This window comes from Chionomys nivalis, chromosome 6 (assembly GCF_950005125.1).
Source record: "Chionomys nivalis chromosome 6, mChiNiv1.1, whole genome shotgun sequence".
Classification (NCBI taxonomy): domain Eukaryota; kingdom Metazoa; phylum Chordata; class Mammalia; order Rodentia; family Cricetidae; genus Chionomys; species Chionomys nivalis.
In genome coordinates, this window is record NC_080091.1 from 100482321 (window position 1) to 100505928 (window position 23608).

At 44.6% G+C, this 23608-nt stretch overlaps 2 protein-coding genes and 1 long non-coding RNA gene across 4 annotated transcripts in view; 1 reads left to right on the forward strand and 2 right to left on the reverse strand.

The window, feature by feature from the left end:
• The window catches only part of Ephx4 (epoxide hydrolase 4), a 28306-nt gene extending 26173 nt beyond the window's left edge, over positions 1 to 2133 (reverse strand). The window contains exon 1 of the mRNA XM_057771725.1: positions 1589 to 2133. Coding sequence (XP_057627708.1) covers positions 1589 to 2005 — 417 coding nt within the window. The 5' untranslated portion in view covers positions 2006 to 2133. The remainder of the gene's footprint in view (positions 1 to 1588) is intronic.
• Positions 2033 to 14166, forward strand: LOC130875687 (uncharacterized). 2 transcript variants are annotated; one of them, XR_009057253.1, is made up of 5 exons: positions 2033 to 2152; positions 6497 to 6790; positions 6971 to 7057; positions 7150 to 7318; positions 7497 to 14164. It is a non-coding gene; the product is annotated as an uncharacterized LOC130875687 (long non-coding RNA). The 2 variants fall into 2 exon arrangements; XR_009057252.1 differs by having other exon boundaries at positions 2059 to 2152; positions 6423 to 6790; positions 7497 to 14166.
• Brdt (bromodomain testis associated) overlaps positions 14145 to 23608 on the reverse strand; it is a 49392-nt gene continuing 39928 nt past the window's right edge. Inside the window, exons 14-17 of the mRNA XM_057771724.1 lie at positions 20983 to 21080; positions 20141 to 20349; positions 19263 to 19440; positions 14145 to 14275 (exon numbers count right to left, since the gene is read on the reverse strand). Of these exons, the coding sequence (XP_057627707.1) occupies positions 14207 to 14275; positions 19263 to 19440; positions 20141 to 20349; positions 20983 to 21080 (554 nt within the window). The 3' untranslated portion in view covers positions 14145 to 14206. The remainder of the gene's footprint in view (positions 14276 to 19262; positions 19441 to 20140; positions 20350 to 20982; positions 21081 to 23608) is intronic.

Below are 23608 nucleotides of genomic sequence, written 5' to 3' on the forward strand. Positions count from 1 at the left end.
AAGGGAACGGGAACAAGAGCAACAAACACCAAGGAACAGTAAAACAGAAAAGAAAGGGAAAAGAAGCAAAATCCCTGAAAGTTTGAACGATAGTGGAAGTCAAAAGTTGAGCATGGACCCTGGACTTTGACGTTAAAGAGTCTGGCTGGTCATTTCATTTAACTCTGTCATTTACAGATTTAGAAAATGAGGCCCAGGTGCAGCGGTAGAGTGCCTGCTTTTCAAGACCTGAGGTTCCCAGTACTGCAATCCCCTTCTCAAATGAGGTCCAAACAAGTCAGGCAAGTCATAAAGGTAGCTGGGAAGGTTGCAGCTGTAGCACCACTAAATAAATAAACAGAGGTAGAGAGGAATGTAGTGACTAGCCGACTAGAATTACCATTGTGTCTATTTCTTGGTTCTCCTTCTAAGGAAAAAGAAAGGCATTCCGAGGAACTCACGATGGTCCATAGGTTACGTTTTCTCCATAAGTCAGAAGTTAGCACATGCGACTTTGCTGTTATCTCTTTAAAAATGTTTTAGTGGTGGTTGAATCTTGAAGAATGAAATGTTATGGCCGTCGGACTGGATTTAATCACTACTTTATTGTACTAGGTATTTGTCAGGTCGATAATTATGATGATGAATTATACTAAGTTCTAAGTCCGTTGGTCGAGTTCATTTTCCTGTTTTTGTTTTTTTTGTTTTTGTTTTTTTTTGGTTTTTTTGGTTTTTTTTTTTCCAAACGTGATGGCATTTGATTCTCCATCTTTCAGGCTTCTCCTGCCTTTCTGAATCCCAGTTGCTGGGGAATTTAGCTGCTGACGGAAAGTCAGGACTGAGTAACATAAATATCTCATCGTATGCTGCCTTTGAGAGGCTCGTGAGTCAGAGTGCAGTGCCTGTCACAGGGACGATTTCACTCCACCACCTGGCGTCAGGAAATAGAATGTCTGTGGGCTGTGACCGAAGTTGGGACAAGTACTCTCAATGACGAGCGAAGGAAGCTTTACTAAGGAAAGTGGACACCTACTTTTTACTCCATCACTCGGGTCCCTGAGTGCTCACAACGGCCTTGCTCACAAACACACACCATTTCTTTTCTGTTTCTGCCTAGGTCATCTGAAATCAGAAATGACTTTCCAAAGAACTGTCCGTTCACTCCATCTCAAAAACCTGGACAAGCCTAAGACAGCAGGACATCGCCAGAAGCATTGTTCTGCAGCTGATCCGAGCCCTAAAAAGCAGAAAGGGTGACAGGAGACGGCTTCTCCTTGCAGTAGGAAAGGGGGGTAGAATTATTCTGAGTGGCTTCAGCAGGAGGAGGATCCTCCGGTTAGAGAAATTCCACATAGAAATAGTCTCCCTCCCGCCCCCACCCCACACACGGGATAAGGAGAAAGCGGACAGACATAAACTGAGCCCCTGTACAACCCCCAGCCTTGTCCCCCTGCCTGCCCTGGGGTCCCCCCCCCCCCCCCCGGTAGCGTCTCGGCAGCCGGGAAGCATTTGGGAAGAATCAGCCCAGCGCCCTTGGAGCCCGCGGCTCCCACGGCTCTCGCCCGCGTCACGCTCCCTCCCCGCGCTCCGGGCGCGCGCCGGCCTTCACCTTGATCCGCACGTAGCAGTGGGTACCCAGGGAGGGGTCGCTGAGGCACGCGGGCGGGTGTGCCCGGGCCGCCCGGCGGAAGGTCTGCGCCGGTGCCTTGCCGATGCTCCACAAAAGTTTGAGCAGGTGGACGGAGGCGCACAGCCCGCAATAGCCGTACACCAGGGACCAGTAGAGCAGGGCGCGCAGCGCGGGCACCAGGCGGGCCGGGCGCGGCGGGGCCATGGGGCGGCCTTGCGGGAGCCGAGCTGCGGCGTCCCTCTCGCGCCTGCCGCCCTCCCCGCGCGCCCGTCCGCCCGGCCCCGCACACGCCGCGCGCCCAGGCCTCGGGGACCGCGCAGAGCGAGCGAGGCCCGGGTTGTCCTCCGCCCGCCCGCCCGCCCGTGCCACTTCGCTAGCGCCTACGCTGAACGCCATCCTGGGGGTCCAGCCGAAAGCGTCCTGCTCTGAACAGGTTCAAACCCTGGTTCCCAGATAACCTGGAGTGTCTCAGGCCTCCTGGATGCCAGAACCACGGAGGGCGGGAGGGACTTCTGTGCTAAATTGCGGTCATTGTTTCTTCAGGTAGGTACCCTTGACAGTCTCTTGCAGATGTTAATTAACTGTTCAACTTCAACTTAACTGTTTCTTCGAAGTTACCAGCCCCACCAGAAAAGAGCAAAGGGCACTTTAGACCAATGTGCAGGCAACCAGTTGGTTGTACCCCTGCCCTTAGCAAGGAAGGTGTCCTCCCTCACCCTCTCTCCTCCTTAATCCCCCCAACTTCCCTTCCCTCTTCCTATCCCCATTGGTGCAGGTCCCACAATAGTTTATCAAGATCCTAGTTAAGAAACATTATTTCTCCATTCTTCCTTCCTCCCCCCCCCTTCAAGGGTGTGTGTGTGTGTGTGTGTGTGTGTGTGTTGTTTCCAGGTGTCTCCAGAGGTCAGAAGAGAGCTTTGGATTCTCTGGAGGGGATGTTACAGGTGGCTATGAGTCTGTGTCCTCCTCCCATCCCGCTAGGAATGAATCCAAGTCCTCTGAAAAATCGTACTCTTAATTGCTGAGCCGTCTCTGCCCTTTTTTCCCCATCTGTATAACTTAGGACTGTTATAACTACATCTACATAAAATGCTTTTTGTGTGAACATTTTTATTTTTTCATTTCACCCAGAAATGAGATTGTAGGGTCAGGCCAAGGTGGAACTTTGGCTTCCTGAGATAAATCAGACTGGTTTTCAGAATGGCTGGCTGCTCAGGGGGTAGAGGCCTTACAGCCTGCAAACCAGAATTCATAAAGCCCTGGGTTCAATTTCTGCTTTAAAAAAAAAGTGACCATACAATTTTGGAATTACCTACAATCTGAGTTTTTGCTGAGTCCCGTTCTTGACAGCACTAGGTACTGAGCTCTTAATTTCAGCCATTCCAGAGGCACAGAGAGAACACTGAGTCTCAGAGGAAGGAGGTACTGTCTTCAGTAAGGAAGGGAGCTGCAGAGGGCAAGCATGGGGGAGGGTAGCTGGGGAGGCTGATGAATTAGGACGAGCTAACACATATGTCTGAATATGCCATAAGAAAACTTACCACTTTGTATACTGACTTAAATGCTCAATAAAAAGGGTAAAACTTAGTGTGCATTCATTTCTCTAATGTTGACTAGTATTGGGCCTCTTCCATGTGGCCACATGTCACGTCATTCTTCTTTGACAGGGCGTCTAGACAAGTCTTCACTCAGTGTTGCTCTCCTTCCCCGCAGTGGAAGCAGGGGCCTGCATGCACCAGTGCTGGGCTCTCCCCACAGACACTCTCATCCTTTGTTGTGTAGGCTTTCTCACAGATGCGTCTGACAGTTTGTCGTAATTATTACAAACCCTTACTGAACACAACGTGGCCTCTCATTCTCCTTATTTGTATTTCTTTTCAGGGGAAAAAAGCTTTAATCTTGGTAAAGTCAAATTTGTCAGTTTTCCCATTTGTTATTCATCCTTTTCATGACAAGTCTAAAAACTCGTGGCCCAGCCGATGGAGCATAAAGATTTTTAAGTTTTGTGATCATCTTAATATTGTTTGTGATGCAGTTTTTGTATAAGATGTGAGGTTTTACTTGACATTCATGTATCTTAGACTCTCCTATGGCACTTGTTGGAAAGACTACCTGTCTCTACTGAGTTCATGTGTGTTGAGTTCATGTCTACTGAGTTCATGTCTACTGAGTTCATGTGTATTGAGTTCATGTGTACTGAGTTCATGTCTACTGAGTTCATGTCTATTGGGTTCATGTCATGTCTACTGAGTTCATGTCTACTGAGTTCATGTCTGCTGAGTTCATGTGTATTGAGTTCATGTGTACTGAGTTCATGTCTACTGAGTTCATGTCTATTGGGTTCATGTCATGTCTACTGAGTTCATGTCTACTGAGTTCATGTCATGTCTACTGAGTTCATGTCTGCTGAGTTCATGTGTATTGAGTTCATGTGTACTGAGTTCATGTCTACTGAGTTCATGTCTACTGAGTTCATGTGTATTGAGTTCATGTGTACTGAGCTCATGTCTACTGAGTTCATGTCTACTGAGTTCATGTCTACTGAGTTCATGTCATGTCTACTGAGTTCATGTCTGCTGAGTTCATGTCTACTGAGTTCATGTCTATTGAGTTTCTGTCTACTGAGTTCATGTCTATTGAGTTTCTATCTACTGAGTTCATGTCTATTGAGTTCATGTCTATTGGATGGCATCTTTGCCACAGATCTTTAGTTTCATTTCTGGGGTCTCCACTCCATGCTATTGCATTGACCTATAGTACTGGGGTTGTGTCTTTTCTTTCTCTCTCCCTTCCTCTCTTCTTAGGATCCTTGTTTGTATGTGTTTTATATGTTCTTGTTCATATATCCTAGTCTGTAATGGTTTCTTTGTACTACATAATGATTGAAGAGAGTTGAATATACAATTATTTGCTTTTACAAAAGAGCATATTTTACAAAATGGTTATGTGCATTGAGTCTGGCCTGGTGGTGTATGAGTTCCCTTTAATCCTCCCCAACATGTGATGATAAAAAATATTATTTTAGCTAACAATGAGTTAAGATTATTATCATATATGGCTTCAGTTTTGTTTTCCTCAATATCTAAGAAGCTGAATGTCTCTCCATGTTCATTATCCATACAAATCTCCTAACCTCTCATGAGGCCAAGAGCTAGCAATGGCTGTGTGTTACTCTCAATTCTCCAGAATTCCAGTCAGGTGTAACCAAGAGATTGGGTTGTGAGTGTGTGATGTCTCTTTCAAGCCTGGCCGTTAAAAACCTTTCCATGAGCAATTTGGTAGTTTGAATGAGAATGGCCCCAATAGGTTCAGATTGAATATTTTGTTCTTAGTTGGTGGAACTGTTCGGAAAGAATGCGGAGGTGTGGCCTTGCTGGAGGAGGTGTATCACTGGGGTTTGGCTTTGACGTTTCAAAAGCCCACATTATTTCTAATTAGGTCTCTCTGCCTCATGCTTGTGGATCAAGATGTAAGCTCTTAGCTACCGCTCCAGTCCAATGCCTGTCTGCCTCTGAAACTGCAAGCCCCCAATAAACTCTTCTGTATTGCCTATCACATCAACTGAAAAGTAACACACAAAAGTAACTAAGATTCTTCCCTCTAATCCCCTCCCACTCTTCAGAGTTCTCTCTCACATTCCTTTTTAAAAAAAAATCTATGCAAACTCTGCTTTCACTATGCAAACACAAAACAAAACAAAAGCTTCCATCTGATCATCTGATCTTATTGTCTTGTGGCCATCCACAGCAGAGGCCACGTGATCTAGGTGGAGTAACTGGAAACAGAATGGGGACACCCTAGTGTGCATCGAGGGCTGACATTCTGTGACAAAATGCTCCTTGCATTCCGCGCAAGCAGAATGATAGTTTTGCTGTGTTCAGAACCACAAGCTGACAACACTTCCGTTCCTGTTTTCAGCAAAGGCTTGTCATCCTTACCGTTCACACAGGTAATCTTCAGTGTGAAAGGATGCTGCAGTCAGCAATGAACTGCATGGAGTTTTTCCTCCCCTCACATGCAAAAACCAATATCTCACAAACTTAGATTCTTACCAGTGCACACCCTCCTGTGGCAAACAGTTCAGAACAGAGCAAAAGGATACTATTTGACATGGCACCAACAGCAGCCATGATTAACATACCTTACAGATGACCAGCTCACCCCTAAGGATACTGCCTAAGGAGAAAAGCTGTGCTCAGATACACAATGAGAAAACATACAGGATTCGCACACACTTTAGTGCTGGAAAGAATAACAACCAAAATCCCCACATCTCTAGCTAACACACACACCCCTATGCATGCATAAAACAAAGCAGAATCAAACCAAATCTCTCTCACACACAGGCTCTCTCACACATATGCACACACAAGTAGATATCTTCAAGAATTCATTTTTCTCAATTTTAAGAAAACCAAAATTGTTGTTTGCTCAAAAAATGACTTGTTATTCCTGGTTGGTTGCAGGGATTCTCATTAGATATGTGTTAGATCTTTTAATTAATGGTTGGCAAACTTTCTAATATTCTCAGTAAGAGGTTGGGTGGCAAGTATTTCAGGTTTTAAAAAGTTACATGGTGTGTATGCAGTAGGTAGACATATACGTGGATGTCGGAGAACTTGTGGCAGTAGGACCTCCCCTTCCTAAGTCCTGGGGCTCAGACTCAGGCAGGCAGGCTGAGTGGCAAGCAGCTTTACCTACTAAACCTGCATCGTCATCAAACACACAACGGACCGTGGAGTGTCGGTAGACGATGAAGCTGTGCCCCAAGAAACAGTTCGTTTTGCTTTTGTTTGTTTTCTTTTTGAAACAGAATTTCACTAGGTAGCCTTGGCTAACCTGGAATTAGCCATGAAGACCTGGAACTCACAGAAATCTGTCCTACAGCCGTCCCTGTGCCGATTGCTGTCCTACGGCTGTCTACGGCTGTCCCTGTGCCGATTGCTGTCCTACGGCTGTCCCTGTGTTGGGCATTCTGTTTTCCACTCTTCGTGCTGCCTCTGTTGCTGTCATTCATCTGCAGTAGGAGACATTTCTTGATCTTCATCAGCGGTGACCCCGACTCTGTTTCTGCCTCTGGCCAGCCAGGATTCAGGACTCACTAAGGCTTTGAGCTTCCTCCCCCAACTTGTGAATGATCACAGCCTTTGCTTACCTTCTCCTCTGCTCAGGCGTTTTTGTGTAAGTCCACCTATCTGGCAGACTCAGAGCTTGCCTGCACTGAGGTTTCTGGGTAGACACTAATAAACTATCCTGGTGCTTCAGGTGGGGCTTGTTTTTTAATACTGAAACTAAGAACCTCAATAGGGAACGCCAATTTCTCCTGTATCTATCTCAGTTGCTTTCTGTTTCTGTACACAGCTGATTTTGGAGTGGAAGACCAGAGAGAACTCCTCTGCCTCTTTTAAGACGGGAAATCCTCAACTCAAGCGGGGCAGGGAGTTACAGGTAGGGTGTACGTATAAGCCTGAAAAGAAAATTTGTAAGTTTCCAAATTTAATTCTAATCTGATCTAACTTAAAATCCTCATGGTGTTTCAGCTCATTTGAGTACTCCAAGTCAGATAAAGTGGCCCTAACTCTCATGTGGAAGTTTAGTGAGTTGTGAGCATCAAGGGCAAGTTATATGGAAGGAAGGAAGGCATGCAGAACCTCCTACCTCTGACCACAGACAAAACTGCATTAATAAGCATGGCATTCCAGCACAGAGGTACGTCTGAATTTTAAGTGTATGAAAATGCACGAAGCCCAGTGTGATTGTGAATGCATGTTTTGCCAGCACTCAGGAGGTACAGGCAGGAGAATCGGGAATCTTGGGGCTATCCTAACAATTTTAATAGCTGTGCATTGCCCACCTCTGTTTGACCTCGTATCCTTGTGCCCAGCAGATGAATCCTCCTTGGAAGGTACAGATGAGATGGATGCTCTGGGCACCGCTAACCCATGGATCCAGAACAAGTCATGTCTTTTACCAGAAGCAAAGCTGTGTTTTATGTGTAAAGTCATGAAGTATGAAGAAAGCAAAATCGCCATATTTTTTGTAAAAGCCAGTTAATCAAGTCTTCCATGTGTCCATATTTGAATGAGATTTATAATCTCATTGGACAGAACATAAACTTTCCTAATATCTCTACATAATAGTCTATCTTTCCCATAGACTACCCTCCAAATCCCTGAATTTTAAATTTTAAGGTTTTGTCTTAAAATATAAATAGTTCTGCCAGTACTGGGCTTTGAACCCTGGGCTTTGTCCATGTAAGGTAGTTACTTCAGTGCTGACCTATGACTCCAGCCCTGTCTTAATTTGTTTTTACAATTTTTTATAAAGAAAGAAGCTTTAAACAAATGGACCAAGAAAGTGTGGAACCGATATAAAGAAGGAAATGATACCACCCCCAACTTCATCTTTTAGAAAAATCCATCTGTATGTTGGCAGTTAGCCCCAGGAAGGATGCTGGCAATGGAAGCCACAGTTGTTACAGCCATGCCCTAGGAGAAAGAAGCAGCAGGGCATACAGGGTGCCTGCAGCTGCGGTGCTACCCTGCAGCCTCGATGCTTCCCCTGCAGCCGCGGTGCTCCCCCTGTAGCCGTGGTGCTTCCCTTGAGGCCTCAATGCTCCCCCTGCAGCCTCAGTGCTCCCCTTGTAGCCTCGGTACTCCTCCTGCAGCTGCAGTGCTACCCTGCAGCTCTCCGTGCAGCAGGAAGAAATAAGTGGCAGAGACTCAGAGAATGGTGGTGGTGTTTGTTGTCCTATGGTTTCTCCTAAAGGGAGGGGAGATGTGAAGTTTAACTGACTATCCAGGGACAATGAACAAATGATGGACACTCTTAGACTTGTGGCCAACATGACAGCTCACTGAGAACTGGAAAGTGACTGCAGTTAGCAAGGTTACAAGGTTTCTCTCTCTCTCTCTCTCTTTTTTTTTTCTCGAGACAGGGTTTCTCTGTGGTTTTGGAGCTTGTCCTGGAACTAGCTCTTGTAGACCAGGCTGGTTTCGAACTCACAGAGATCCGCCTGCCTCTGCCTCCCAAGTGCTGGGATTAAAGGCGTGTGCCACCACCGCCCGGCGGTTACAAGGTTTCTTAAGACATTCTCAGCGTTGTGGGTGCAGAGCAGGCAGAGTTCATAAGAGTTTGAGTTTTATCAAATAAATACAACCAAATAGAGTTGAGAGGTGGGCCAGGGAGTTGTTAGAACAACCTACTACTAGCTTAAGATAAGCAAAAGTATCTTAAAATAACCACCAAATAAGATACTATAGTCAGTTTTGACACAGTCTTTTGCCAGGCAGGGACTTGGGTGAGCAGAGCACCAAGGATACGAACTGAAAGCGTTCGCTGTGCTTTGTTCTTTTGTCATATGGACCGAAGCCCTCAGAAAAAGCCACATGTGTCAAAAATCTCATCATGACAAAGATGGGCTGTATGGTTCAATGGATAGCTGGACTTCCGGGTGCTTCAGAAATCCAAAGGCTCCTTCCGGGATAATTGACTGTTATTATGTAGAGGAGGATGTTGCAGATCAGTAGACAGATTATCTTGGACTACCTTTGGCCCACCTCTGTATCTGGCCTAACACCCTTCTCAACTATCAGAGAAAAACCTTTGGTATGTATTAGCAAGACCAGTCACGAGATGCTGTAAGATCTAAAACATGCGACAAAGGGTCCTCCCACTGTAAACTAACACACAGCAATGTACAGAAGCAGCCTAAAGACCGTTCTGTCTGGTGACTGTAGGTGTTCACGCCATCACTTTCATGTTGGTCGACTCTTAGTTGGGGCAGTTTGAACACTTGTCTCTGGCTCGGGATAAATGATCCCTTATGCTCTTTGAGGTATGACTTTGTGTTCTGTAAGGAGTTTAGCATCCATTGGTTTGGTCTACAGTGCACTCTGAGCTGACTGCTGGAGAGCCTCTTACTGTTTTCACAACATTTGGTCAGAACTCTTCATTTACTAGCGCTCAGCCAGGATTTCTTTTTTGTTGTCTTTCTCGATGCTCTTCTAATATCTAATTCTGGGTTGCTGAAGCTCGTCAGTTAAGAGCACTTGCTGAAGACTTGACTTCAGTTCTCAGCGTACACACAGCCCTTAAACCACCTGTAACTCCAGCTCCAAGGCATCTGTCACCCTCCTCTGGTCTCCATGGTACCTGTAACTCCAGCTCCAGGGCATCTGTCTCTCTCCTCTGGTCTCCATGGTACCTGTAACTCCAGCTCCAGGGCATGTGTCTCTCTCTGGTCTCCATGGTACCAGGCATGCAAATGGTGCAAACAACACGCATGGGCAAAACCCTTACACACAGAATCATCTTTAATTCTGGGGTGCTTTTCTGTGCCTGTTCCCTCTTTTTGGCTTAGAAGTTTTATGAGTCCATGATCATAAAGATGTCAAAGATAAGAGCCAGTCATTTTCCAGCTCAACAAGGAAAAGATGACAGGAATTTCTGTAGAATGTGCAATGGCCTCACAGGGAAACTCAAGACAACATACAGCATGCCCTGCTCCAGGGTGGTAAGGAACCTTATTGGGAAGTTTCTTGAATCCACCCATGCATGTTCTTGAGCCCACACATGTTCCTGAAACTGTGCAGGATAAATGCAGAGCTTGGAGTACTGAGCTACTCCTAGAAGCAGCACAGAAATCTCAAGCAAACCACAGATCTCTCCAACTACCACGGAAGGCTTCAATTTTTAGGGAATAAAAGATGCTAAAATGGAAAACAAAAAGATAAGAAAGAAGGAAATATTTGGGCCAAAAAGAAAAGAAAAGACATTTGGTACTCCATCTGGTTTTACGTGTGGTGACTATGTTAATTTAACTGGCAGGCACTAGAAATGGCAAGCTCTTGGATTCCCCAAACTGGCTCTTTTTGTTAAATGCTAAACAAGAAGCTCCAGGAAACAACCAAAGACCGTAAGACAGGTGGCCTGCTTTAACTGTACTTTTAGGTAGTCTTGAAGAAATGATGAAATTTCTATTTTTTTAAGAAATATTTTAGATACTATTGATATTTTAAAAAATGTTAGAGATCAGGAAATACATTTTGAGGGGCCATGTCAGAACTGAAGTTAAGGCCTGGCAAACCTTTCTCACCCCCACGCTCACACATCTGTCTTGAGTTTTGCTTCTCTTCCTTCAACACCCTCCCCTATTCTCTCCTTCAGTACCTGGGCAGAACAACTGTCTGCATCAAATGTTAGGGGCTCTCTTTTGGGATGAAGCTTAGAGGAAAGGTGATCTTTATACTATTTATACCTCTAGATGTGCAGAGGATCCCTTGGATCTTTCTTGAAGCGGCTCTCAGTATTTTTTCCTAGCCCATCTCTCTTCCTCTCTGCCACTCACTGACCTAAGAATCACTCCCTCAATACCAGGGAACCCACAGCTACCACACCCTCCTAAGACCCAGAGAAGGCAGCAGAAACCAAGGAATGGAACGACACTCATTCAACAAAAACAAGACCAGATATCAACATCTACAGGCAACTCACCCACCCTAACCCCAGATGCCTAGACACAAACACAAATGGCCAAGCCAAGATGCCTCCAGCAGAACCCAGTAACCCTACTCCAGCAGGGCATGAGAAAGGCAGTACAGCTGAAGTACAAGACAAGGACTTCAAAGTAGCAATCTGAACATTATTAAGGACCCCAAAGAGGATATGAGTGAATCCCTCAGTGACGTCTATGGAGACACAAAGAGTAGAAGGAAACAAATAAAACCGTTCAAGACCTGAAAGTGCAAATAGAAGCATAAAGAAAACTCAAACTGAAAAATTGAAAAGGGAAAACTTAGGAAGTCAAACAAAACCCTGAGAGGTGAGCCTTGCCAACAGAGTACAAGACATGGCAAAGAGATTCTCCAGATGTTGAAGACAAAGTAGAAGAAATGGATACCTCAGCCAAAGAAAATGTCAAATCTAAAAATATCCAGGCACAAAACATCCTCAAAATATGGAACCTTAAGAAAAGATTTACTCTATGAATAACAGGCAGTCGAAGGCACAGAAAAGATTTTCAACAAAATCATCAGAGGAAACTTCCACAACCTAAAGAAGGAGGTGTCTATCAAGTGCATAGGAGACACCACATAGCACCAGAAGAGAAACCCCCGTGATAATTAAAACACTGAACGTACAGAACAAAGCAAGATTATTAAGAGGGACACACAAAGCAGACCCATTAGAACAACAACTGAGTGCACAATGGAGACTCTGAAAGCCAGAAGGGCCTGGACAAATGCCCCACAAAATCTAGGAGATGGCAGACGCCACTCCAGACAAAACTTTCTATCTATAGATCTACATATTTCTATAGATACCTATACCCAGCAAAACTTCCAATCACAACAGATAAAGAAAAATATTCCACACTAAAACAAAGTTTAAGCAGAATCAACCTATCAATCCAGCTCTACAGAGCACAAGAAGGCAAACTTCAGCCTGACGTTCCATATGTTCACATACATGAATGGAATCAAAAAGACAACGCCTATGCATGTCACCGACCATGAAGAAGTTGCCCTGGTGCCTAACTAGAGCTTTCATCCCCGCTACCAGAGGAGAAAGGCAAACACCAACCCAGCTACAAACCCAGGGATCCACAATGAGGACATCCCTGATGACACGCTGGCACAACAGTGATGCAAATGTTGTGGGAGCAAACGTCATTGTCTGACTGGATTTGAGGCCCATTCCGTGAGATGGAACTCATGCCTGACACGCTTGGGTGACTAATAACCTGAGACAAGATAGGCCAAGGTCCTAGGGGAAAACCAGCTACCACTGTACTTCTAAAGGAGCATAGATTCTGCTAGACCCACGGACCAGTGCCTCGCTCAGCCATTCTCAGAGAAGCTTCCTCAGGCAGCAGATGGAAGCTAACACAGAGACTCACACATGGACCACGTGCAGAGAGTGAGACTTTGGAACCTTCGGCCCTAAATGGGGTGTCTCCATCAACCTCTCCCTTCAGGGCTCAGGGAACCATGTGGAAGAGGAGGTAGGAAGATGTAAGAGCCAGAGGGGATGGAGGACTCCAAGGAGACAGTGTCTTGCAGCACAACGGGCCTGACACACGTATGAACTCAGAGATGTGCCAGCATGGACAGGGTACTCACAGGTTCAGGCCAGACAGGGTTCAAGCACTAACAGGAGGAAGTGGTCGTGGGTCCCACCCCTAGCCGAGAAATTAGCTGCAACTGACATCTGCTTGCTTGTGAAGGAAAAATTAGTTTTCTTCAATGGAGACTCATGATATATTAGCCACACTTAAGGGTTGACCATGCCCAGCAGTAGGATGACCAACACAAAATGAACCCAGTGGTATTTCTGTAGACATTTTGGTTTGATATTGCTTTGTTTGGGCTTTTTTTTTTTTTTTTGTCTTACTGGTCTTTTGCTTGTATTTTTATCTGATTTTGCATTTTTTGTGGTTTGTGTGTATGTATTTCTTGTACTTTGTCTTTTTTTTACCTATTTATTTATATTCTGGTTTGTCTGCTTTATTTGCCTGTTTTTCAATGAGCGAAAGAAGGGTGAAGTTGTGTGGGTGGGGAGCTGGGAAGAGTTGGGGGTAGGCAAACTATGATCAGAATGTAGTGTATGCGAAAATTATTTTAAATGAAAACAACGAGCAAAGGGTATAATAAAATAACACACACGCACGCACCCTTGCTGTGGAGCATGCAGCAGGGCCTCTGCCTCAAGCACTGGACTACGGCAGGCATGTGCTGCGGTTTGGACACACGTGGAATTTCTACTTAAGACAATATCGCAACAGGGCCTAAATCAGGTTATGTATCAAGAGGTTTAAAATTCAAAGAGAATATACAAGGTTTAGATTTGACTCCGGTTTGAAAATGACAAAACATAAATGGTTCATAGACTATGACTTTCCATAATTGGGCAAATATTCTTTGCTATCACCTACACATTTTAAGACACGTGGACACATTCCTACAGAAGCTGGTACACACAAAGCTGTTACTTTGTTTCAAATCATAGCTAATAATGCTTTAAAACAAAAGTCAATGTGGAATTTAAACATGGAACCAGTAGAGTCTCTGACATTGTGATTCATATAGAAACAAGGTGTCACTTGTTAGACTCCAGGTAATTCTGACAGAAAATCCTCTTTCCTGTAGTACCAGTACTTGAGAGGTAAGGCAGAGGGGTAGATGAGACCCTGCCTCCAACAAACAAGCAAACTGGTTCAGATAAATAAATAAAAGTTAAAAACTCAACAGAACCCGTTTTTATATTCTTTTATATATTCTTCATTTTTTTCCAATCGGATGATCCCTTTCAGACTTGCTTAGATCAGGGCTATAATACATAGTTGACAGTCCTCGGTAGAATGATAAAAATCTATCTATTCATTTTTAGAGATCAAAATTATAAAACTGTTTATAAATTATGTATTTAAAATGAACATATTTATTAAAAATGTAAGTGAAAATATATTTAATTATTTTAGGGCAGTCAAAACAATATGTGATTGGTATCTTGGTGGTTGAAAGTAATCACTTTACCAGTGCATTGTAAATATTTGTACCATTAATTTAAAGGTGATAGTTAATTTAAAACTGAATTTTAATCAAAGTTATTTTCAAACATTGCCATAATGTCGCTTTGAAGAGTCATGTCAATGGTACCCGCCATCTGCAGAAAAGAAAAGAAGATTCTTGTTAGTTTAAGATGCATGCCTTTATTACAGCTTTATATAAACACTTACACACTTAGAAATGTTTCATACAAAATATAAATAATTAGCTTAATGACTATATGTATAACTTTTAATATATAACAGATGTAATAAAATGCCACAAGACCACAAACAGTAAGTTTGATTCTCCAACGAGAAAAGTATTTCGATACTTATGGAGGAGTAGTAAGAATGCAAGCCGAAAGCACAACTCTTGCTTGTTCCTGTAACCAGTACAGCACTAGGCACAGAAGTTGCCTTAACCAGGCTGGAAAAATGGCTGTGGTTAAAGATGTGCACTGCTCAGACAAAAGACCTGACTTCAGTTTCTAGCACCCATTGTCAGGTGGTCCACAACTGCCTTTAACTCCTACCAGGCAGACCGGCTCCTCTGGCCTCTGTGAGCACTGCTACACACACACACACACACACACACACACACATCTTTTAAAATGTTTAATTTTAGCAGTGCAATCCCTGTGTGCGGGAACGCTACCATATAATGTAAAAGCTATGGTTTTCATTGATTCCGACAGCGAGTCGGAAACCCAGGGATCTATCTATCTATTTATTTATTAAATATTTATTTATTATGTATCCAATATTTTGTCTGCGTGTATGCCTGCAGGCTAGAAGAGGGCACCAGACTTCAGTACAGATGGTTGTGAGCCACCATGTGGTTGCTGGGAATTGAACTCAGGACATTTGGAAGAGCAGGCAATGCTCTTAACCACTGAGCCATCTCTCCCACCCCCAGAGATCTTTTTATGAGCATGGGATCAGACTGCAGGGCAGTGCAGGAATAGTGCTCATTTGCATATCAGCAATAGGAAAGGAGTAAAGTGCAGAAAATGCTAAGTCAGACAAAAGAAGCATGGTTACTACATTCCCAAGTTTCTCCCATCAAGAAAAGCTGGAGTTTATTAAGGAAGCTTTTAGGACATTTTAGCACAAGCATGACAGGAGGAGCGAGGGGCGGGGAGAGGGCAGCGGGAGTGCTCTAGGGGGTGTCCAGGGGGTCCTTTGGGAGTGCTCTAGGGTGTGTCCAGGGGGTCCTTTGGGAGTGCTCTAGGGGGTGTCCAGGGGGTCCTTTGGGAGTGCTCTAGGGTGTGTCCAGGGGGTCCTTTGGGAGTGCTCTAGGGGGTGTCCAGGGGGTCCTTTGGGAGTGCTCTAGGGTGTGTCCAGGGGGTCCTTTGGGAGTGCTCTAGGGTGTGTCCAGGGGGTCCTTTGGGAGTGCTCTAGGGTGTGTCCAGGGGGTCCTTTGGGAGTGCTCTAGGGTGTGTCCAGGGGGTCCTTTGGGAGTGCTCTAGGGGGTGTCCAGGGGGTCCTTTGGGAGTGCTCTAGGGTGTGTCCAGGGGGTCCTTTGGGAGTGCTCTAGGGTGTGTCCAGGGGGTCCTTTGGGAGTGCTCTAGGGTGTGTCCAGGGGGTCCTTTGGGAGTGCTCTAGGGTGTGTCCAAGGGGGTCCTTTGGGAGTGCTCTAGGGTGTGTCCAGGGGGTCCTTTGGGAGTGCTCTAGGGTGTGTCCAGGGGGTCCTTTGGGAGTGCTCTAGGGTGTGTCCAAGGGGGTCCTTTGGGAGTGCTCTAGGGTGTGTCCAGGGGGGTCCTTTGAGACTTTCTACATGCTCCTTGCCAGGTGAAGTCACAGCAGACACTCTTATGTAAAGGGCTCGGCCCTCTCCACAGCAGTAGATCAGTGAGACACAAAGCTGTTGCCCAGCTGGTTGGCTTCTTGGATGTGGTTGTTTTCAAGATTTAGAGCTATGGCCTCCCTACCAAAGGGATAATAAAAGGCTTATTTTTCTAGCACCACAGAGAAGGGTGGGACATGTCTGACTCTAACAGACTGCAAGAAATTCTCAAAATCTGCCTTAGAAATGAACAAACACTAACAAAACTTAAATCAGGACCTTTTAGTGCTCAGCTCCTAGGCTGTCCTAGGCCAACTGTCTAGACTAAATAGTTCCTCAAAGCTGATCTTAGCCTGCCATGTAGGAGCTTGAGAAAGTGTCCGGGTCTGGGGATCATGGGATGCTCTCTAGATACAGGCATACTGGAACACAGCAAGAAACAAGTGTAATGAAACCTTTGTTATAGTTAAGTAAAAATGAAAAATTCTTTTCTTATTTTATTTATTTATTTTGGTTTTTCGAGACAAGACTTCTCTGTAGCTTTGGAGCCTGTCCTAGAACTAGCTCTTGTAGATCAGGCTGGTCTTGAACTCAGAGATCTGTCTGCCTCTGCCTCCCAAGTGCTGGGATTGAAGGCTTGTGCCACCGCTGCCCCGCTCGAAAAATTTTATTTTAAAGGTTGCATGTAGAATTTTATTTTACTATCTGAGATAAAATAGATTCATGTAGAATACTTATAAATAGAGAATCAATCTGTCCACTAATAAATATTAGGGATCATGACTTAAAACACCACTTGATATTCCTTTCTCTGTGGTCCCGATCACACTTCAGCCAAACCCAGATGGAAGACTACAGGGCTGATGAAAGAGACGGGCATAAGGTGAACTTTGGGCACTGTTAAATGTTCTAGGTAGTCCTTAGTCAAGTTAGTCAAGCTCCTGAAAAGTCCTTAGGATATAAGGAATGACATCAGACTGAGTGGAGGTGTTAGGGACGCTAGACTCTTGTAAGAGGACTGGAAGGTGACTAAGGCCAGGTCTTAGTAGAAATGTCTGAAACAGACACAGAGCATGCTTATCATGGTAGAAAGTTCTACAGAGGATGTAGTTCAGTACTAGAGGGTATTTATAACAGGTGTAAAACCCTGAATTTGATCTGCAGTACCACAAACAATAAAATAATCTCTGTATAACATTGTTAAATGCCATTCATTTCTGCTTGAGGCCGAGGCCTCTAATCTCAGCATTCAAGAAGCTAAGGCAAAAAAAAAAAAAAAAAAAAGAAGAAGAAGAAGAAGAAGAAGCTAAGGCAAGAGCATGGGGAGTTCAAGGAGAATTCAGGCTAAGATTCCAGCTGTGAGAGTTGAAAGTGGGGAGGGAAGAAGGAAGATTTTGTTTGGAAAAATAATTCAACATGTAAACGAGGACACGGATATCTAGTCATAAAGGGGAGTTCAAGAGCGAGTTCAAATGGCCAGCAAACGCAGAACTAAATGCCGAGCATCTTTAGCCACTGTGGGAATCAAAACCACACCGAGCTTTCTCCCACCACATACAGAGCAGCAATTAGCAAGAAACAGAAGCAACACGTATCTCAAGGATGCAGGGAATGAAAGTGAGTACAGACGTTAGGAAGTCAGTATGGATATTCTTCAAAACACTAAAAATGTACAGCTCTGCCATTCCTGGGCACGCACCCAAAGGAATCAGTCACCACAGAAACCTGAACGTCCACCACACTGACCGTGACGCCATCACAATAGTCACGCCCTTGTCAGCAGATGCCTAAGTGAATGTCATGTGTATACATCTGTCTACAATGAAGCATCCTCAACTATTAAGAGTGAGATAATGTGTGATAGGAAAAACAAACACACCAGAGAGAGGATGGAATATGGAGAAGCTAGATTTGCATGAAAATAGAAGGGAAGCTATTGACAAAGAGACCAGTGGGAAAGGGTTTTAGTCAGGAGCAGGTTTGTGGGGTGTGAATATGACCAAGGCATATTCATAATGAAACTACTTATAATTTATATACGATAATAAAATGTACAAACAGGCAAGGTACAGAGTAAATATTAATGAAAACTACACACTTATGGTGTGTGTGGCCGTGTGTGAGCATACATGTATGTGAAAGCCAGAGGTTGACACTGAAAACATCTTCCATATTGAGGCAGGTCTCTCAGTTGAACCCAGAGCTCACTGACTCCCTGCACTTAGGTAGGTTCTGGGGATCTGCACTCACCCTTGCACACCAAGTGCTTTGCCCACTGAGCCATCTCTCCAGCCTCCAGCCATGGGCTTTGGGAACTCTGGTTTCCAGCGATGAGCCGGTGCTGGCACTAGTGGCAACAGTGTTGCTAGAGTCTGCCCTCTGGACACAACACATTGGCGTGGGAGGTAGAGAGCGGTTATTACTCCTGCATAGGAGACTCTCATGAGATCAGGATCTTCCTTCCTCAGGGCAGAGGAGGCTCTCAGGTGGAGGACATTTCCCCTCCTGAGGATATAGCAGCGGTAACAACTGCTGGAGATGGGAAGTGTGCAGATTCTCTAAGTGGCCATACTCCTATGAATAACCCCTCACCCAGGCTTGCTCCTGTGAAAACTACAAACTCATGGATTCACCAAGCTAGATCTGCCTGCAGTGGTTTCTTTAGTCTGTCATTAGTGTCCTTAATGGTGTAAACAGACATGTCACACAACACTTGACACTTAAGCCGGAGCATGAGAGACCCAGGTGGGTGGTGAGCCACGCCGCTGAAGACATCTAACTCCATGTGACCGAGTTGTATGTTGTCTACCGTCATCTCGCTGACTTTCCTTCCAATCCCTCCTGAGACAGGGTTTCTTTGTGTAGTCCTGGCTGTCCAGGCTGGCCCCACACTCAGAGATCCTCTTGCCTCTGCCTCCCGAGTGCCCCACTACCGTCTGGTTCTTTCCAGATTTCTTAATCTAGCCATCAACTAAAGAGACCCAAGAAACACTGACTGGGAAGCCATGGCACATCTGAAGGGATCTGCAGGTTTTTAAGGCAGCAGCAGTGAATGGTGAATTACTTCATTTACATGCCAGGCATTTTCTTTATGTGCTCAGTGCGTGTTAATTTACTTCATAATGGGAATTATTATTCCGTTTTTAAAGGAGGAATTTAAGTCGCAGGGAAACTTTAGAAGTCTAGTACAGAGAGCGCAGTTAGCCCAGTGGTTCCACAAGCTGCCCCCACTCTCCGTCCAGCTTGTCTCTGACCATGAGCAACGCCAATGTGCGGTCTCCCACCCTAGTTAACTCAGAAAGTCAGAGTGTACTCACTGCCTCTCTTCTCCTCCGCTCTTGCTCTTTCTCCCTTGCTAAGTTCCGGTCTTTGAGAAGCCAGAGTTTGCTTTGGTCTTGAGCTTCTGATGGCTGCGGTTCTTCCCTCTCTTCTCCATGACACTTGGTTTCCATCTGATGTGATGAGGATTCTACAGCCAATCCATTCCCGAGCTCCCTAAATAAACAGGAGGGCTCAAAGTAGGTTTCAAGTTCCTTAAGTTTTTTTTTTTTTAAACAAAGACATGATCAAACAATGAAAACAAAAAGAAATGAATGGGTCCCAGGTTGTCAGAGTTCCTTTTCTCCACCCCACCCCCATTTCTCCTTCCTTCCTTCCTTCCTTCCTTCCTTGACCTTATGTGACCTCTCCGTAGCTAAGGATGATTTCTGACCCTCCTACCTTCCCCTTCCCCACTGCTGAGATTCCCGGCAAGCGCTACCACATAGGGTCCAAGTCTAGGACCTCGGGCACATTCGACAAAGAATGCACTAACTTAGCTATGTCCCCCACCCCCTGAATTTTACTTCTGATGTGACTGAGACAGGTTATGATGGGTATTCTATATCAACAACAAAAAAGAAAGGCTTTGAAAGCCATGGCCCACACACAGCACTATCTTCCTACATGAGAACAGAAAAACTTGGAAGGCAGTTCTAGGAAAAAGGCTGTTAAAATTTGGTAACATTTCCATCTTTACTAGCTTGATTTCTCAGCTATTTCTGTCTTTTAAAAAACAGATACAACCATTTAGAGAACTATTGATAAGATATACTTTTTGTAACTACAATTTGTTGTGTGTTCTACCTGGCAACTGACTCGCAATGAGCTGACACCTCCATTTCCCCGGCCTTATTAAGGCCAACCAGCCACAGACCTCTGATTCTCTGGAGGTGCTTTTGGTTCCTGTGGATTCTGTTCCAGGTGTTTCCGCATCTGCTGCTCCTGGGTCCGGGCTTTCACTTCCTTTTCTATTGCCGCTTTTCTGAACTGGTTGAAGAGCTCGTCTGAGGACTTTGGGGCACTTGATGACCTCACTGGCTTGCCCAAACTTCTCCAGGACTCCGCGTTCTTGATCTTTATATCCTAAAATAGACAGACATTCGATTCAGCCTGTGTTTATAGATATCAATCACATTTTGGAAGGAAAACGGTATCTTCTTACTCAGTAATAAAGCAGGTTAAGGATGGAAAGACCTTCGTGGACTCTGACTTCAGTTGGGGAAAACAGATAATTTAAACTCCGTTATCTAAGAGCAAACTAAAACAACAAGGTTGTACATGGTTTCAATGTGGTTCTCTTCTGCACATTCACAGAGGGAACTGTTAGATAATCTTAAGCGTTAAGAAGTAGTGCCCTGAGTACTTCTAAGGAGGGAAGAGATTCAGTGCCTTCACAGTTTGAAAATTCGTCTCAGATGCCTGGAACAGGAACTCATAGTTAGAGTAGCCCAAACATCTAGAAGAAATATCGAAAAAATTGCTGCCAGTGTGTGCTATGAAGGTTAGGACCTCTTCCACAGACTCTAAGGATGGTCTTCCTCCAGGCTAGGACTGATTACACAGGTGGAGGCACATTTGCTAACATGTATCTTTTTTTGACATGAGCAAAAGTTAGGTTTAGGAATCCAATCTTACTTTAGTGTTTATGAATTTTTCATATAATTCATATTAGATCTTAAGTGCTTTCAACATTTGAAAAAAGTCGCATTATTTTACCTTCTGTACATAAGCGTGGCAGTCTGGCTCGAGCATCGTGGGGTTCTCAGCAGAGGTACGCACCACAGTGGGGCCATTCCAGGCTTGTTTGGAATCACCTAGAAGCACACACCCTTTAGAAAGGCATAATGGAAATACTTTAGGGCATTTATCTAGAGTCTAATTTTCTTTTTCCTTACATGTCAGACATCATAAAAATAAAATAGGCAGATATACTGGCACATGCCTTTAATCCCAACAGCCAAGAGGTTGAGGCAGGAGGGTCATGATTCTAGGTCAGCTTCAACTACTTAAAAGATCATGATTAAGAAAAAAGAAAACAAAGTAATGAAAGACACATACACACACGCAGATGAAATCAATAAAATGACTACATTTCTATGCATTATAACTTTCTACATTATTTGCTGGGTTTTGTTTTGGGAACATGGAGAGTAGATAGCATCAAGGCTGACAACCGTGGTGTGGAACGTGCTGTTCTCACGGTATAGCGCTCTCCAGATTGTGGACTGTTTTCAGCTGCAGAGGTGGATCTGGATTAGGTTAAGCTAGTCATGAAAATCTAGTGTGTGCCTGTTATGGGGTAACCACTGCTTCTAGACAGCTGAGGTTTGCCCCACAGGAAGAATTCATACCTGGTGGTGTAAACTTAGTCAAAAGCTCATGGCTGAAGACACCAAAGACCACAAGGGAGAATCTACTGCTATTTTGTTAGATGGTTGTATTGTCTTGTCATTATTTGTGTTTACACCCATAAATATGTACTCTCAACCTTGGTTAGGAAATCTTTTTGTAGTGGGCAGCAATGCAGAGAAACAACTGTTCAAAGTGCTGAGAATTCAGACTGTGAGAGCTCGCTCTAAAGACTGTGCTTACATCAACTCCCCTTGGGAAAGACTGTAGATAAGGTAGTGCAGAGTCGGGGCGGAGGGGGGGCACTGGGGAGGGCTGTCGCACAAGCCAGTCAGCATCCCAGCAAGGGAACTTGGGGTTCACAGGCCCCACCCCTGGCTGAGGAGCAGCTGCAGTGGACAGGGACTGTTTGGTAGTGTGGCTACTGATTGAACATGGCTGCCCATGCTCTCGCTAGTGGATGAGCCCATACCAATCAGCAGTAACTGGACTCAGTGGATTATTTTTTTAAATAGAAGAAGAGGACATGGAACTGGGAGAAGACCTGCTGAGAGAGGTTCAAGTGGAGTTGGAGTTGTTCGAGACAGGGTTTCTCTGTAGCTTTGGAGCCCATCCTGGAACTAGCTCCTGTAGACCAGGATGGCCCCAAACTCAGAGATCCGCCTGACTTTGCCTCCCAAGTGCTGGGATTAAAGGCGTGCGCCACCACCGCCTGGCTACGCATGCATTTTCTTAAGCCACAGGGGAATGGAGAAGTGGGGAGAAGGGCTGAAAGTGCAGGACTGCATCCCCTCTCGGCTGCAGCGGATCCAATGCAGGAAGGATGAAGAGTGAATGCGGAAAGTGAAGACCATTCTAGGATGATTCCCCACTTGTCGGTACATGGTGATGTGTTGTTACCACTGATTAAAAAGGGAAAGAGAAATCTGGGGATTGCTTCCTAAAACCCTTCACACATTCTGTTTCTTCCATTTGGAATGCTCAGTCACAGGTATCTACGGGCAATCTTCTATGGCAGTGTGCAGCTCAGATGCTGTCTACCAGGGAAATTAAGCAGTTCGGACTCCACCCTCCAGCTCTGTCCGTGTCTGTCTGACTTCTGTCTTACTGGCCCTGCTTTTATTAGTTCTTCCACTTCTCTCATTTACCTTTTTATGTCCATGTGATGTCACACTGATATGACAGCTTACTGCTTGTTTTGAAAGTTGAGCAGAATTTAATGGAGATGTTTATGAGATGGGGAAAGGGTAAACTATAACAATAATTTTTGTCAACTTTTATGACAAAATTTTTCAACTTAATGAGAGGAAAAAGTTCATTTCATATGGAAATGATGGCAAAGAGGGTTAAAGCTAATATTAAACCATTTTTTAATAAGAAATTTCAAGAATAAAATTGTTAATCTCTGGATGAGTCAGAGACAGGTGGATTACTATGAGTTTGAGGCCAGCCTGTTCTGCATAATGAATTCTTGGCCAGCCTGTTCTGCATAATGAATTCTTGGCCAGCCTGTGCTACATAGTGAAGGCTTGTCTTTAAAAAGAAAGTTGGTCATCAGTCAAATTTTTAAGTAATTTTTAAGCAAAAGATGACTTACACTGACATTAAACTCTAGAAAAGTAAACATCATAGTTTTATAATTTCTGTTCATCTACAATTTCCCTTGGGCATACCACCACCCACAGCTAGCAGACATTACACTGAAACACCCAGAGAAAATGCCTTACGCACCATGCTGCCCACAGCTGGTTATCCTTCCCGGAGATTCAGGCATGCAAAGCTTGTCAGAGGTAGGGTGTTCTCTTAAAATGGGAATAAAGAACTCTGTGTTCTGTTCTTGTTTCCCTTCTTTCCGGGGGTGATGAGACATGCTCCAGCAAAACAGCAGCCTCTCCCGATTCTGCTCACTTCTTACTAATCTGACTTCAGACATTCAAGCCTTTGAGTTCAAGAACATATGCTTGGAAAAGCAGTGCCCCTGTTGTCAGCTCAG